We start from the raw sequence: 13,847 nt of genomic DNA, 5'->3' as shown, positions 1-13,847 counted from the left end.
CATCTGTGGTCAAGTATTTGAGATTTTTCAGTCGAGCTCTCACTGAGGCGAACTCAAACTGAATAAACTAGAGAGTAAAATATATGTCATAATTAATAGCAATAGTGAACTGTTAGATGTACAAATATTGTGTATTATTGACCACTGCATGAGGTCTCCTGAAATAGAATGTGTTACCATTGTTCAGTCTGATACATCAATTTTCATGAAAAAAATTTAAGGGTGGAAACAGCTGCATATTTATAAAAAAACAGTATTAATGTTCTAACACTGAATATATGTGACTGTCATAACAGTGACAAAGACACAAAATTGTCTCATGTAGAACCCTCAGATACCAGTGTTTTTTTAATATTAATTTTATATCAACATCAGGCAACTTGAGGGTCTTCTACAAGAATTTGACCTTAGTAATATAGAAACTAACAAATACAAAATCTTGTAAGATCTTAATCTGTGGTGACTTCATGATAAATTTCCTATCAGGAGACAGGGACCATTTAATCTATACAAATGTTGTGAATTGCTATGATTGTGATTTAAACATTAAATCTCCAACCAGGCTAACAACTGAAGTACTGAGTAACATAGAATGCAGAGCACAATCTGTTATCTCAGAATTCTCTAGTCACAATGCATTGATTACACAGATAAATACTTTAGATCTAAAGGAGACCACTCATGAAGAGCCAGAAGTGTTTATTTGTTGCTGGGGGAAAAAAAGAACTCACAAGGTTTGATAGTAATCGCTTTTCAAGCTGGAATACAAATACACATAGAAACCACACAGACACAAACTCTCTCTCTCTCTCTCTCTCCCTCTCTCCCTCTCTCTCTCTCTCTCTCTCTCTCTCTCTCTCTCACACACACACACACACACACACACACACACACACACACCCCACACACATGACTATTTCCCTATTTGGTGCCGGCTGGACATACCATACTTCATGTATGGGCACAGGCCTGTGTCTGCAGTGAATGCATGTGTGTGTGTGTGTGTGTGTGTGTGTGTGTGTGTGTGTGTGTTTGTGTTTTCTTCCAGCCTGAAAAACGATTACTCCAAAATATAGCAAGTTTTCTTTCTTTTTTGTATATACCTGTTGATGACAAAAGGCTTTTACCTTTCAGTGATTGGTCTCCTATACACCTAAAGTATTTCCATTCTACCAGAACTTTCCTACAAAATTACATAAGTAAGTTTGCCAACGAGCAAGCCTCAACTAAAATAAGATTGTAACACAAAGCATAAACTATTCCGAAGGCAATGTGCTTAGTATTCTTACCCATATGTGAAGAGAAAATTGGCAGACTGTGTACTACTTTCTGCTATTGCCTCAACTACCACTTCCCTTTAAAACCAAAAAAGTGTATGTACCAACAGAAAACCCTCAAGCAGATCACCACAGATATCATCACATCAGATAAAAGAAAGAGAGATTTTTTTCTCACCCAAAAGATTTTAAGAAATACTTCACTACTTATAACAAGGTCTTTAGAAATTTAGTTAGTGTATCCAAAAAGCTGAAAAACAATAACCTACTGATATCATCATGAGACAAAAGTAAATGGATGTAAAAATCCATAAACACAACCAGCTGTAGTAACACACAGCTGTCAAATAAAATTAACCTAAACTTAAATTGGAGATTAGTTTCCAATAAAAAGTAAAGCAGATGAATTCAACTCATACTTCACTAAAACTGTTGGAAGTCTCATAGATCACCTCAAGAATAACCATCTTCCAGAAATTGACTCATATATGCACAGTGATACACTGTTCTTACAACAAACATCACAACCAGGGACAGAAAAAATAATTCAAACCAAAATAATGAAGAAGTCATTTGCAATACGAAACACAATCCAATGCTTCCTTTTCCTTGGGGCAGCAAAATTACTATAGGCCCCTATCCCATACAATAAACTTCTTATACCTGAATGTCACATTTCCAAATAAACTCGTAACTGTAGAAGTTTTATCAGTACACAAAGAGGAAATTAAGGAGGATACTAGCAACTACATACCAATTTCAGTATTCTCAGTATTCATTCAAATATTTGAATATACTACAGTCACCAGACTTAGCTCATTCCCAAAGAAAAGAAAAATTTTACCCTGTGTTTAGTTTAGGTTTCAAGAAAAGAAAGCTACAGCTGATGCAGTATAAGTATTCCTTGATTTCACTCTAAGACTTGCTGACATGCAGCCAACATTAATGCCTTGCTGCAGAACATTAATTCATATAAAATAAGAGGAATTGGCCATGACGGAGTGTTTATCTCAAAGAAAATGAACAATATACTCAAACAAATGAGATTAAGCCTTAATAAATTTCTGGTACTGTACATTTCATCCATAAAACCATAAGACATGGGGTTCCACAAGGCTCAATCTCAGGCCTCTTGTAGTTCTAGCTTTATATAAATGATTTTACCTTAACCTTACCCATCAACAGAGTTTCTCTCTCAGCTGATGACACCATGATTTGCATATCTGACACAAAAGAACCACTTTAGACTGCACTGAATAGAAGCACAGCCGAAACAAACTTATATCTTAACGTAAACAGACTGCTCCTTAATGTAAAGAAGACAAGCCTAAGTTTTTACACTACACAGAAACTTCACTGGTTCCCACTATATCACAGAGTGGTAAACATACTAAATTTGTCAAAGGAACAAAATTTCTAGAAGCTTCCATCACTGACCCACTCATATGGAAACATGACTGACATAACCGGAACTAAACTGAGTAAATCATGTTTTATTGTTAGTTTGGGGGACATGAGAGAAGCCTCCACGAAGGGTGTGTCCTGACAACTAAGCCTTACACATCCGGGCGTCCCCTGGGCATCTAGGTATACCTAGATGGCTGATTCTCTCATACCAGAAGCAAACAAACATGCGAGTAAATAAACGGTCCTTATCAGAGCCAACTTTAACTATCATATCTATAAATATTGAAGGCATATCATCAGCCAAAGAACACCTGTTATCCAACCTATGCCGTGACAAAAAATGTGACGTCCTGTGTATACAAGAGACGCATAGAGATGAGCGACAGAGACTACCATAAATACCGGGCATGAAACTAGCTGCAGAAACACCGCACTCTCAGTATGGAAGTGCTATATTTGTAAGACCAGGGCTTCAGATAATCAGTGCTCACTGCACCATAGAAAATAACATCGAAGTCATCTCAGTGGAGCTGAGTAACTGCGTGGTTACCTCTGTGTATAAGCCCCCTTTGGCTGCATTTTCCTTCACTCCACCCAGGAACTTCCGTAACAGCAAGACGTCTGTAGTAATCGGTGACTTTAACAGCCATAGTCATTTGTGTGGATACTCTGAAGATGACGAAAATGGGGAGGCAGTTCTCTCCGGGGCTGAATCCTGCCAGTTGTCTCTTATACATGACAGCAAGCTACCCCATTCCTTCAACAGTGGTAGGTGGCAATGTGGATTTAACCCTGACCTCCTCTTTGTGAGTGAAGACATCACACAGCTTTGCTCCAAATCAGTGTGCTCGCCCATACCAAAGACGCAACACAGGCCACTACTGTGTCAAGTTCTTCCAGCAATAAAGCCACAGGAGGTGAATTTCAAACAGAGAAACAATTTCAAGAAAGCTGATTGGAAAAAATTTGCTAAGATGCTGGACAAGGAGATTAAGTCTGTGTGACCTATTCCTGAAGAGTACGACAGCTTTGTTCAAACTGTCAAACATTGCTCCCGGGCATCAGTTCCAAGAAGGTGTAGGACAATGTATCTGCAGGGTGTGACACCTGAAACAGCTGCTCTGCTGGACAGATACTATCGACTATATGAAGAAAACCCTTATAGCGAGGAAACTTATCTGCCTGCACAAAATACTCTCTCCTCAATCTCTGAGGCAAACAGAGAACAGTGGATTAAATTGATGACAGAATGTGAGATGAGTAGAAGTAGTCAAAAGGCCTGGAGATTGTTACGACACCTTAACAATGATCCCTCCCAACCCAATATGCATACAAATGTGAAGGCAGACCAGATCGCACACCAGCTTTTGAAAAATGGTAAACCTGACCGTACCAGTAAAATCGGGAGACGAACCCTGGAAAGGGAGCCCGGACAAGAGGGAAACATTCAGTCTCGACCATTCAGTTTGAATGAACTCGACTCAGCTCTAAATAAGTGCAAAGTCGGAAAAGCAGCAGGGGTAGATGACATAAGAAGTGAACAGATCAAGAACTTTGGTCCAGGCGCAAAGTGCTGGCTACTCGAGCTAATGAATAATTGTGTCAAGAGTGGCAAGATACCAAAATCTTGGTGGAAAGCAAAAATTATAGCTATACATAAACCAGGGAAAGACCGGGATGAGCCCAAAAGCTATAGGCCAATCTCCCTCCTATGCCACCTGTATAAGGTATTGGAAAGGTTGATCCTCCAAAGAATTACAGATATGATAGAACCATTACTGATCCCTCAACAGGCAGGATTCAGACAAGGGAAGAGCTGCACAGCACAGGTGTTGAATTTGACACAGCATATAGAGGACGGCTTCCAAAGGCACAGATAACAGGAGCGGTGTTTATAGATCTTTCAGCCGCCTATGACACTGTCAACCACAGACTCTTGTTGCTGAAGCTATACAACCTCACCAAGGACTACAAACTAACCTGTCTAATTAGAAATCTTCTGCAGAACTGAAGATATTTTGTGGAATATCAAGGACAAAGAAGCAGATGGAGGCAGCAGAAAAATGGGTTGCCACAGGGCAGTGTACTGGCACCCACCCTCTTCAATATATACGCTAATGACCAGCCGTTACCAGAAGGAACACAAAGCTTCATATATGCAGATGACCGAGCAATCACAGCACAAAATCACAGCTTTGAGAGGGTGGAGGGGAAGCTAACTGATGCTCTGAAAGAATTAACTGCCTATTACAGGGACAATCAATTGAAACCAAATCCTTCTAAGACCCAGACCTCTGCTTTCCACCTCCGAAACAGAAAGGCTAGTAGAACTTTGCAGATAGATTGGGAAGGAACCTCTTTAGAACACTGCAAGACTCCAAAATACTTCGGAGTCACTCTGGACCATGCTCTTACATATAAGGAACACTGCTTAAAAACAAAGCAAAAAGTGGCTGCCAGGAACAATGTGGTTAGGAAGCTGACTGGAACAACATGGGGAGCACAGCCAGACACAGTGCGCACATCCACATTAGCCCTCTGCTACTCTGCAGCTGAGTACGCTTGCCCAGTATGGTGCAGATCTACACATACAAAGAAAGTTGATGTTGCTGTGAATGAGACAAGTCGTATCACTATGGGTTGTCTAAGAGCCACACCTGTGGAAAAACTGTACTGCTTATCCGGCATAGCCCCCCCCCCCCCCCCCTGGACATCCAAAGAGATACAGCAGCACGGAGTGAAATGAAGAAGGCATTAACATCCGAAGCCCACCCACTACATGGCCACCAACCAGCACGGCAAAGACTTGTGTCTAGAAAGAGCTTCCTTCACAGTACAGAACCACTCGCTGACACTCCACATCAACACTGGGAGAAGAGATGGCAGGTCAGATGCCAGCATCTGGAGGAGTGGCTGATCCCGCAAGAAGTTCTTCCCCCAGGCCACACAGAGAAATGGTCCACATGGAAATCACTCAACCGCCTGCGTTCTTCTGTCACAAGATCCAAGAGTAATCTGGAGAGGTGGGGCTTCCAGGTGGACTCTCTCCAGTGTGACTGCGGAGCTGCCGTGCAGACATCAACACATCTACTACAATGAACATTACCTCCAACTGTGTGCACCATGGAGGACTTCGTAAACGCTACACAAAGTGCACTGGACATTGCAAATTTTTGGGCATCCACTGTATAGATTAAAATCACCTTATGTTTGACAACACAATCTGTGTCTAATCATTTATTTCATTCTTGACTAGTTTAATTTATAAACCATAATGTATGTATGTATGTAGTAATGTATCTAATATATATATATATATATATATATATATATATATATATATATATATATATATATATATATTTTAGTTTGCTTCTGACACGATAAATAAAATTGTTAGTTCAACAAGAAATGCAGTAGATATCAGTACTGTGATATCAGTGTGCTAGAATCAGTGAGGTTGTTTAAACTAAAATGAAAGCAACACTGTTGAAATAGCTAAAAGAAATGTGTAAAGCAACCTTTTTAGAAACTGAGGAGATTACCCCTCTAAAGTCAATATACACTAAAATTTCTACATATAACACAAAAGAAGCAGTAAACTTAATGTGATTTCAGACTGGTATCACCATGACACAGACAAAAAAGGTTGGTTCCCCACTTGATTAAACAACACAGCAAAAGTGTTAAATATAAGGGAATAAAATTATATACCACTACCCCCCCCCCCCCCCCCAAAAAAAAAGAACCTTAAGGATTTTAGAACAAATGTATGGTTCATGCTAATAAAGCTCTGTATTCACTGCATGCTGGCATTCTTAGAATCTAACCTGTCATAAAAAAACGCTGCACGTTTGAATAACATGAGGCATATGTTTAACCCCTAAATGCCTGAATAAATTTCAAGATGAAAGATCAAAATTTAAATTGTTGTGGTTTAGGGGTAACTGAAACACTTAAGAAACTGCAGCAATTGTCAGAAGTGTTGGTAGCCTTATGAAGAATCAGCATCAATAAGCACTGGCATTCAAAATCATTTAACTTTCCAGTTATTATGAGAGCATTGGTATGATGTGAATTTGTGAAACTCAGCGTTAAGGGGTTCAGTTATGTTATCTGCTTCTGTTTTATATGCAATAGCAAGTAAATGGATAACCAGGTATGAATTATTTGCTGTAAATCTTACAGTCTGAAACCTACTTGACTAGTGTGATTACCATCTTGACGTCATGTAATGGCCCACATAGTTCTGTAACAACTCAGAAAAAACAAGCAGTGACACAGAAATGAAAGAGAACTGCCCAAATACTAACTTACTAAATAAATGTTTATTTAGAAAAGACTCTCTTAAATTCCTGGACACAATTTCAAAGTGATAACTGGCTTAAGCAGCCTTTCATGGCATGGTGAAATATGAAAAGAATAAAGAAAAAATGATGAAACATCAAGTCCTGTCTCACAGATGACCCTAATTAATCTCCTCCAGGAAGTCAACTGCCTACAGCTACCTGGTGCACAATAAATGACACAAGAAAAGGTAATACTACATTTAGAGCCATACCTTCATAATAGTTTATACTGGAATTAACTGTGTGTAACTGTGGATTTTGTGTTAACTGTCACTACAAGGAGATTGATGTATGATAACGATATTGTTTCCTTTAGTGTTATATTGACTGAATGCAATGGACAATGAACTGTAATAGCGAATACATGTAAATCTATTTGTTGATCAGTTTACTTATACAAAGAGTAAATAAATAACAGATCTCTATTGCAATAGTGCAAAACATAAAAATTGAAAAATCCCTTCCTTTATATACAAGCAAAAATCTTTGTATGACCAGCTGCATATATTAAGCCACAAGGTGAATAATCGAACACTATGAAGGAGACATAATGCCTCTTTACAACATAACAGGGTACATTATATTTTGGTATCAATTTCATTATTTTTTTGATCTTGTCCCATAAGGTTCGCAACAATTACAGGTGTAAAATGAGTTTCAGCTATGGATATGGATAATTTTCTGGGCTGTGGATAGGGATATTTTTCAGTGTGTGTATTCAGCAAGCACGATTTAGGTGTGTGTGTGTGTGTGTGTGTGTGTGTGTGTGTGTGTGTGTGTGTGCGCACGCAGCGCGCGCACACACATGCGCTCGCATGTGCGCACATACTCTAGCTCAAACAAGGACTCATCTGAAAGCTAGTGATTCAGTCTTCTCTGTGTGTTTGTCAATGGTTCAAAACCTCTACTATTCAGTGAGTTCTTACCTTTACTCCTAAATTACATAAGCTTCACAAAAGGTTATGCTGGAAGTCAAAAGAAATTGTATTGTTCTCTAAACTGAGTATATTTATTAGGAGACGTTAGAAAAATCTGTAAATAGAGCAGCATACTGTAAACAGAGGAATTAAATACCTACCTGCAATATAGGTGTGAGTAAGACTAAGAAAAAACTATCAAAATCTGTCCTGTTTGGTATCACCAACCCATCCCCAAATCACCTCTTTAAAATGTGATAACTTTCAACTAAATTACCTTCTGTGTTTTTATAAAACCACTAATTCAAATATTTACTGCAATCTGGACAATAAATGCTTATATCACAGTTTAATAATGGTATTCTTTAATTTTTACGAATGGTGGCTACATTGAGTGCCACAACATATAAATCTGATCACATTGGAAATGATGCTCTCACAGTATTCATCCTATTTACAATGATACATTGGTCATTAACACTGTAAGATCTCACTGAGTGCACCATTCTTTACACATTTCTTCATTGCCTTTCAGCTCCCTAACCCTCAACTGAAAGAAGTCAAAAGACATTGAATCTTAAGAACTAGATCTTCTCTTTTTAATTTTTTTTTTGTATTTGTGGAAACTAATACACTTTACTAATTACATGCTACTGTTGATTTATTTATTAAGAAGCTTCTATTACAAGTAAACAAAACATTTAAACATCTTTTGGTATATAATCTGAGTATTAATCTTAAGAGGTACTCTGCATGAAGCACAAAGCATGATCACCACTTTTTAGTTGACAACACTATTTGAGCAAGGTGGAACTTGGTCCCATCAATCAACATTACTCTATAAAAAATTCTTTGGGGGTGTGGCAGGGAGGGGGGGGGGGGGGGGAAGTCCTTTGTCTCCATTCCCCAAGCCCTTCTCTGATCACAGCGCAGAAAAAGTTCATGGATAACACTGCAAAAATTTGGTTAAAAATGACTACAGAAATTACATGGGACAGCGCAAAAAACTTGGTATAGATACATAACACACTTATATAATTTTTTAGTATAGGTGTCACACAGTGTTAGTGTCCCAATGGTAAGAATACTGTTAACAGTTAATTTACTTTTACTATTTTAGATGGTATGCAAAATATTTTATATTTAACTAAGGCTCAATATAACAATTGTTAACTGTATTCCACCAATTTTCAAATTTGACAGATGATATAGATAAAAGTGTTTCACTGAACCAGATTCAAAAAAATTCCAACGGCTTATGCTATAGCACAACATTATAATTTAGCAACATATACTATAAACAAACATAAAACGGGAAACTTGAGTTTCCTAAAAATTTATCAAAATGTAAACCTACAATTAAAGACTGAAGCCTATACTTGCAAACATCACAAATACCACAAATAAAATATCAGTGAATAAAATTATATCTGGAATCAGTAAAATGTTTGTTATTCAATACAGAAATTTCACTGTCTCTTGAACTCTAATTTGCACGTTATTTTTTGGCAATAAGAAATCCAGGCCTAATACCTTTCTGTAGTCTTCACCAAAATTAAGGCTGGAACGGTTTTCACCTAAAGATGAAGATATAAGAGAAGCTGAGCCCATGGCACCACCAATAATGTGCCCAAACAGGCTCTGAGCTCCATAGCTCAAGCCTTCAGCAAACTCTTCTGGACCTTCCATAACACCCTGCAAAACATGTAAAAAACAATTCTGCAGTGGATTATTATGAATAGAAAATCAATAGCACAAATAAAGCTAGTAAAAGCCACATCTGTGGAAAATTGAAAGAAGGAACGAATACAGTGTGATGCTTTATGTAAACTTTCATACATGCTTGATTTCTTAAATAAACCTTTATTTTGTTAATCTGTCAGGGCATTCAGTAAATTTTATAGCTCACTACATTTTAAGTTTTAGATTCTGTGTGGATGAGTGCTACTAGGCAAGTAAATGATACATATCTGACTCCTCTAATAAAGTAAAATTTTGATAATTACAGTAACAAGAAACCTAAATATGACACACACACACACACACACACACACACACACACACACACACACCCGCGCGTGCGCGCACACTGCTTGACACAAAAACTGAAGAACTTAAAAGACATGTCAGATGTCAATATAACTTTGTATACATGCACACCATAGGGGTGGGTATGTAAATGATTAATAGAGTTGCAATTCTCTGTCACAAGCAGAAGGGCCATCAAAGTGTATTAACATTGTTCATGTTTAGTGCTGTTATCAGGCACAGTAAAATGTATAAGAGATGTGACCAGTGTCAGATATTGAGTGATCACAGTGAAGGACATGGAGAACATGCGTATAAGTATGAGACAGTGTTATCAGCAACTGAAAAGAGTTTGAATAGGGCTTCGTTGTGAGTCTCCATTTGGCTGGCTGATGGAATCATCCTATATCCATATTTGTAGAGCAGTCAGCTGTAGTAGTGACCCCCAGTGTTGGACTTTATAGGAGCATAAGGATAGGCATACATGTTGTCAAAGTTTTGGTCGACCGTGTCTGAGCACCACAATACAGGATAGTCAAATTGTGCAACAAGCACATTGAAATCCTGTCAAAGCTGTGCCTGCCATCTGAGACCAACTAATGGACTCCCTGCAACATTCTGTGTTATTGCACACTATTAATTGGGGACAAGCAACAGACAGACAGGGGAATTACCATCCAATCTGTAGTCTGCTGCTAACATCTCAATAAAAACAGTAACATTTGAAGGAGTGCCATGACTAGGAAGCATGGACTACTGATGAATGGTGTTATGTTGTTCATCAGTGTATCACAGTTTTGTGCTACCCTTGATAACCATCATCAGACAGTATGATAGTAGCCTGGGGAGAAGTACCAGTTTTTCAATATTTAAGGCAAAAAAGGTAATATAAGATGAAAGAAATGCATTAAACTTTTAGAGGTATACAAATACAACCATAACAAACATTTAACATTTTTTCCACTAGGCATTGTTCACCGCATATAAGGAATAAATACCTCACTTTTAAATAATTTTATTTCAAGAATGGGTCTTATGGACCCCTTGATTATTATAAATAGAACTAACAACTACAAAAGTTCATATAAATGTAAGTAAAAAACTGAACTGCATTAGTCACAACCACCTTATAGTTACACAGCCATACATTAAATCCAAGGAGGAATCATTCAGCACAGAGAAATAAAAGGGTTTCCAATAAATTCATGTGCCTTATATGTTAAAGATACTGGTAATCATTACATAAGAATATATCAAAAATCATGATATGGAGCTCTTACCAAAAAAGGTTCATAAAAGAACTCATCAGTACCATCCGAAAAGTCTGTAATTAATCCATATGGGTTTCCAAGAATATCAATACCCAAAACAAGAACATAAAACTGCTGAATTATCTGACTGAAGTAATGAGACTGAATATCAGAAACTTGTTGGCAGAATGTTGTGCATATTCCTTTTTGTTCATAATAAGCCATACTGAAACAAAGAACAAATCATTGTATGTATGTACATTGTCAGTGAAAAATATGCATTAAAGAAACAACAACATTATAAAGCTATAAGTAAATAAGAAAATAACAAAGTATAGAATATTCTCCAAATTTCTTTAGTAAATTTCTGTATTAACTCCCACAAATACTTCATTTAACATTCGACTTTTTTGCTTGATCAATAGTAGCAATAAGTGTAACCAGAAAATACTTCTTTCCTACTTACTTCAGTTTTACTCCTTTCACTTCAGTCAGGTTAGTGCCAAATGATGTTATGAAGATGTCAATCATATCAGAACTAAAGAAATGTTTCTTTCTTCTGGAGATTAATGGGCCATGACATGAGAAACTAAACAGAATTTTAAGAGGTGATAAGTGGATATACTCAATAACTATTTTTCGATCATTTATCGGTACCTGCGAAAAAAAATCTTTTTAATGTTATTATATTCAGAGCAACTGTAAAGGGTGAAAGTGAATTAAAGTTACCTTTGGCACAACATTTGCAAGAGGCATGTGTACTGTAGAAATATCTGCTCTCATTCTTACAGATGGCTTCACTTCATTCTCCCATTTTGCAAAAATATCATACACTGATAACAGAAATCCTGTGTCTATTTGGAGAGCAAATTCTTGTATTAGTATTTTTATGTACCTGTAAAAAACAGAGAACATTTCCAAATTTAACTAGCACTGAACTGTGCACCATATTTATGAAATGTTTTAGGAATCTGATATTTGTATTACATCACAAAAATTATAAGACTGTATCCTGTTTTCCAAAGCATATAATTAAGTAAATTAAAACATTACATCAAGTGAAGAAACTACAACTAAGAAATGAAAAGTACAGAAAATTTAGGATATAAGAGAGAAAGAATTGGGGGAGTACCTTGAAGGAAAATGGTCATAGAGGTAAAATATTAAAATAAACACAGGTACAGTAACAAAAAGAAGATATGTTCAGTAATACATGATTAATAGAAAGTTACAAACTGGAACATCATGCATAATATAAACTTCTTGATTATATGTACACACAAACAAACAATAGCTTTACAGGGAAAAGATAAGGTGTCAACAAGTGTTGAGGTCATGGTTTGTGTTTATGATGTACTAACTGGCTTTCAAGACATGTTAAAAGAGTCCATTAGTTGGGAATGCTGAACTGCATAGTCAAGTTTCTTTTGATATGTTAACCAACATTCAGTTTATTGTGAACCAGCAACAATTAAAACTACATGTAATGATACTAAGATGGCTGTTACAAGGCAGTTACTGGCCATAGGTCTCACATAATTCTGCACATCTGTTTCTTTTACATGGGCAAGATGTAAGGAATTTTTGAGGACACTGTTCAATAATTAGTATAATTGGTATACTGCTCTCAGGTTGTGGTAGTTAAGTGGCAGCCTCAAGTGAGACACCTACAAATTTATGAAAATACAATTTTTGTGCATGACCTCTAAACTGAGACTTTCTGCAGTTAATAAGAGACATTTTTCCTGTGATGATCTTAGGAAAAGGTTGAAATTTAAAGCAATTGTAAACAATTTATTAGTGATTTATGGTCACTGGGGTTCAACAATGTTGTTTGCTTGATTAACTTTAGGTGACAACTGTCACACAAGAAAGCAATAAGGATAAAGTCCTAGTAACAAGAGGCTCCTTCATTATATCCTGTGACTGGTATATGCATCAGGGTTTCCTGGATGTCAATGGAAACTTAACAGATTATTACCAGTCATAATAGCTACAGTTGCTAGAGGGCAGCTTTCCAGAACACTATTTACTGGTTTAGTAGAGGACAGAGGTAATTTTTATGGGTATCACTGCCTCATAAACTTTTACAGAGATAAGACAGAAGGTAAATTTTGATGATTGGACAATCTTTGAGACAAAGTGGATGTTAATCAAAATGTATAAAAAAAATCAGGCATAGAGGAGTGAGATATATCTGGATATATCTGGAAGGTGTCATGGAGTTATGTGTTTGGCACTGGTGGAGGAGGCTGTACCTGACAATCTTAAGGTGTTAATATTATGGGAAATTAAGCTGGGAGAGGAACCTAAAGATGGAAAGAACACTTGCCATCACTTTTCAACTAGTTGCAGTAAAATGGTACACTACTTACATGTTCCTCACTAGTGTCTTAGACAGTTTTGTCAGCTTCCTCATTCCCATAGATTCTCATATGCCTCAGTACCTAGCAGAATAATACTTCTTTCCATTTCCATCATAACAACAGAAGATTATTCTGGATGGTCAAAACATTTTATACACTGGATTCATTTGTTGAATTCTCTGCACAGCAGTAAGGTAGTCTGTGCAAGTAAGAAACTTCTTACCACCATCACATGTAACTTGTCTCAGTGCCT

The 13,847-nt window shown here is 37.0% G+C and overlaps 1 protein-coding gene across 1 annotated transcript in view; it reads right to left on the bottom strand.

Moving 5' to 3' along the window:
• Positions 1-13,847, bottom strand: part of LOC126183816 (intermembrane lipid transfer protein VPS13A-like) — a 681,615-nt gene that overhangs the window by 100,519 nt on the left and 567,249 nt on the right. Inside the window, exons 54-57 of the mRNA XM_049926066.1 lie at positions 11,958-12,123; positions 11,695-11,885; positions 11,259-11,454; positions 9,484-9,645 (exon numbers count right to left, since the gene is read on the bottom strand). Of these exons, the coding sequence (XP_049782023.1) occupies positions 9,484-9,645; positions 11,259-11,454; positions 11,695-11,885; positions 11,958-12,123 (715 nt within the window). The remainder of the gene's footprint in view (positions 1-9,483; positions 9,646-11,258; positions 11,455-11,694; positions 11,886-11,957; positions 12,124-13,847) is intronic.

The sequence above is a fragment of the Schistocerca cancellata genome, chromosome 4 (genome assembly GCF_023864275.1).
Source record: "Schistocerca cancellata isolate TAMUIC-IGC-003103 chromosome 4, iqSchCanc2.1, whole genome shotgun sequence".
Classification (NCBI taxonomy): domain Eukaryota; kingdom Metazoa; phylum Arthropoda; class Insecta; order Orthoptera; family Acrididae; genus Schistocerca; species Schistocerca cancellata.
This window is presented reverse-complemented; position numbering and strand designations above follow the sequence as displayed.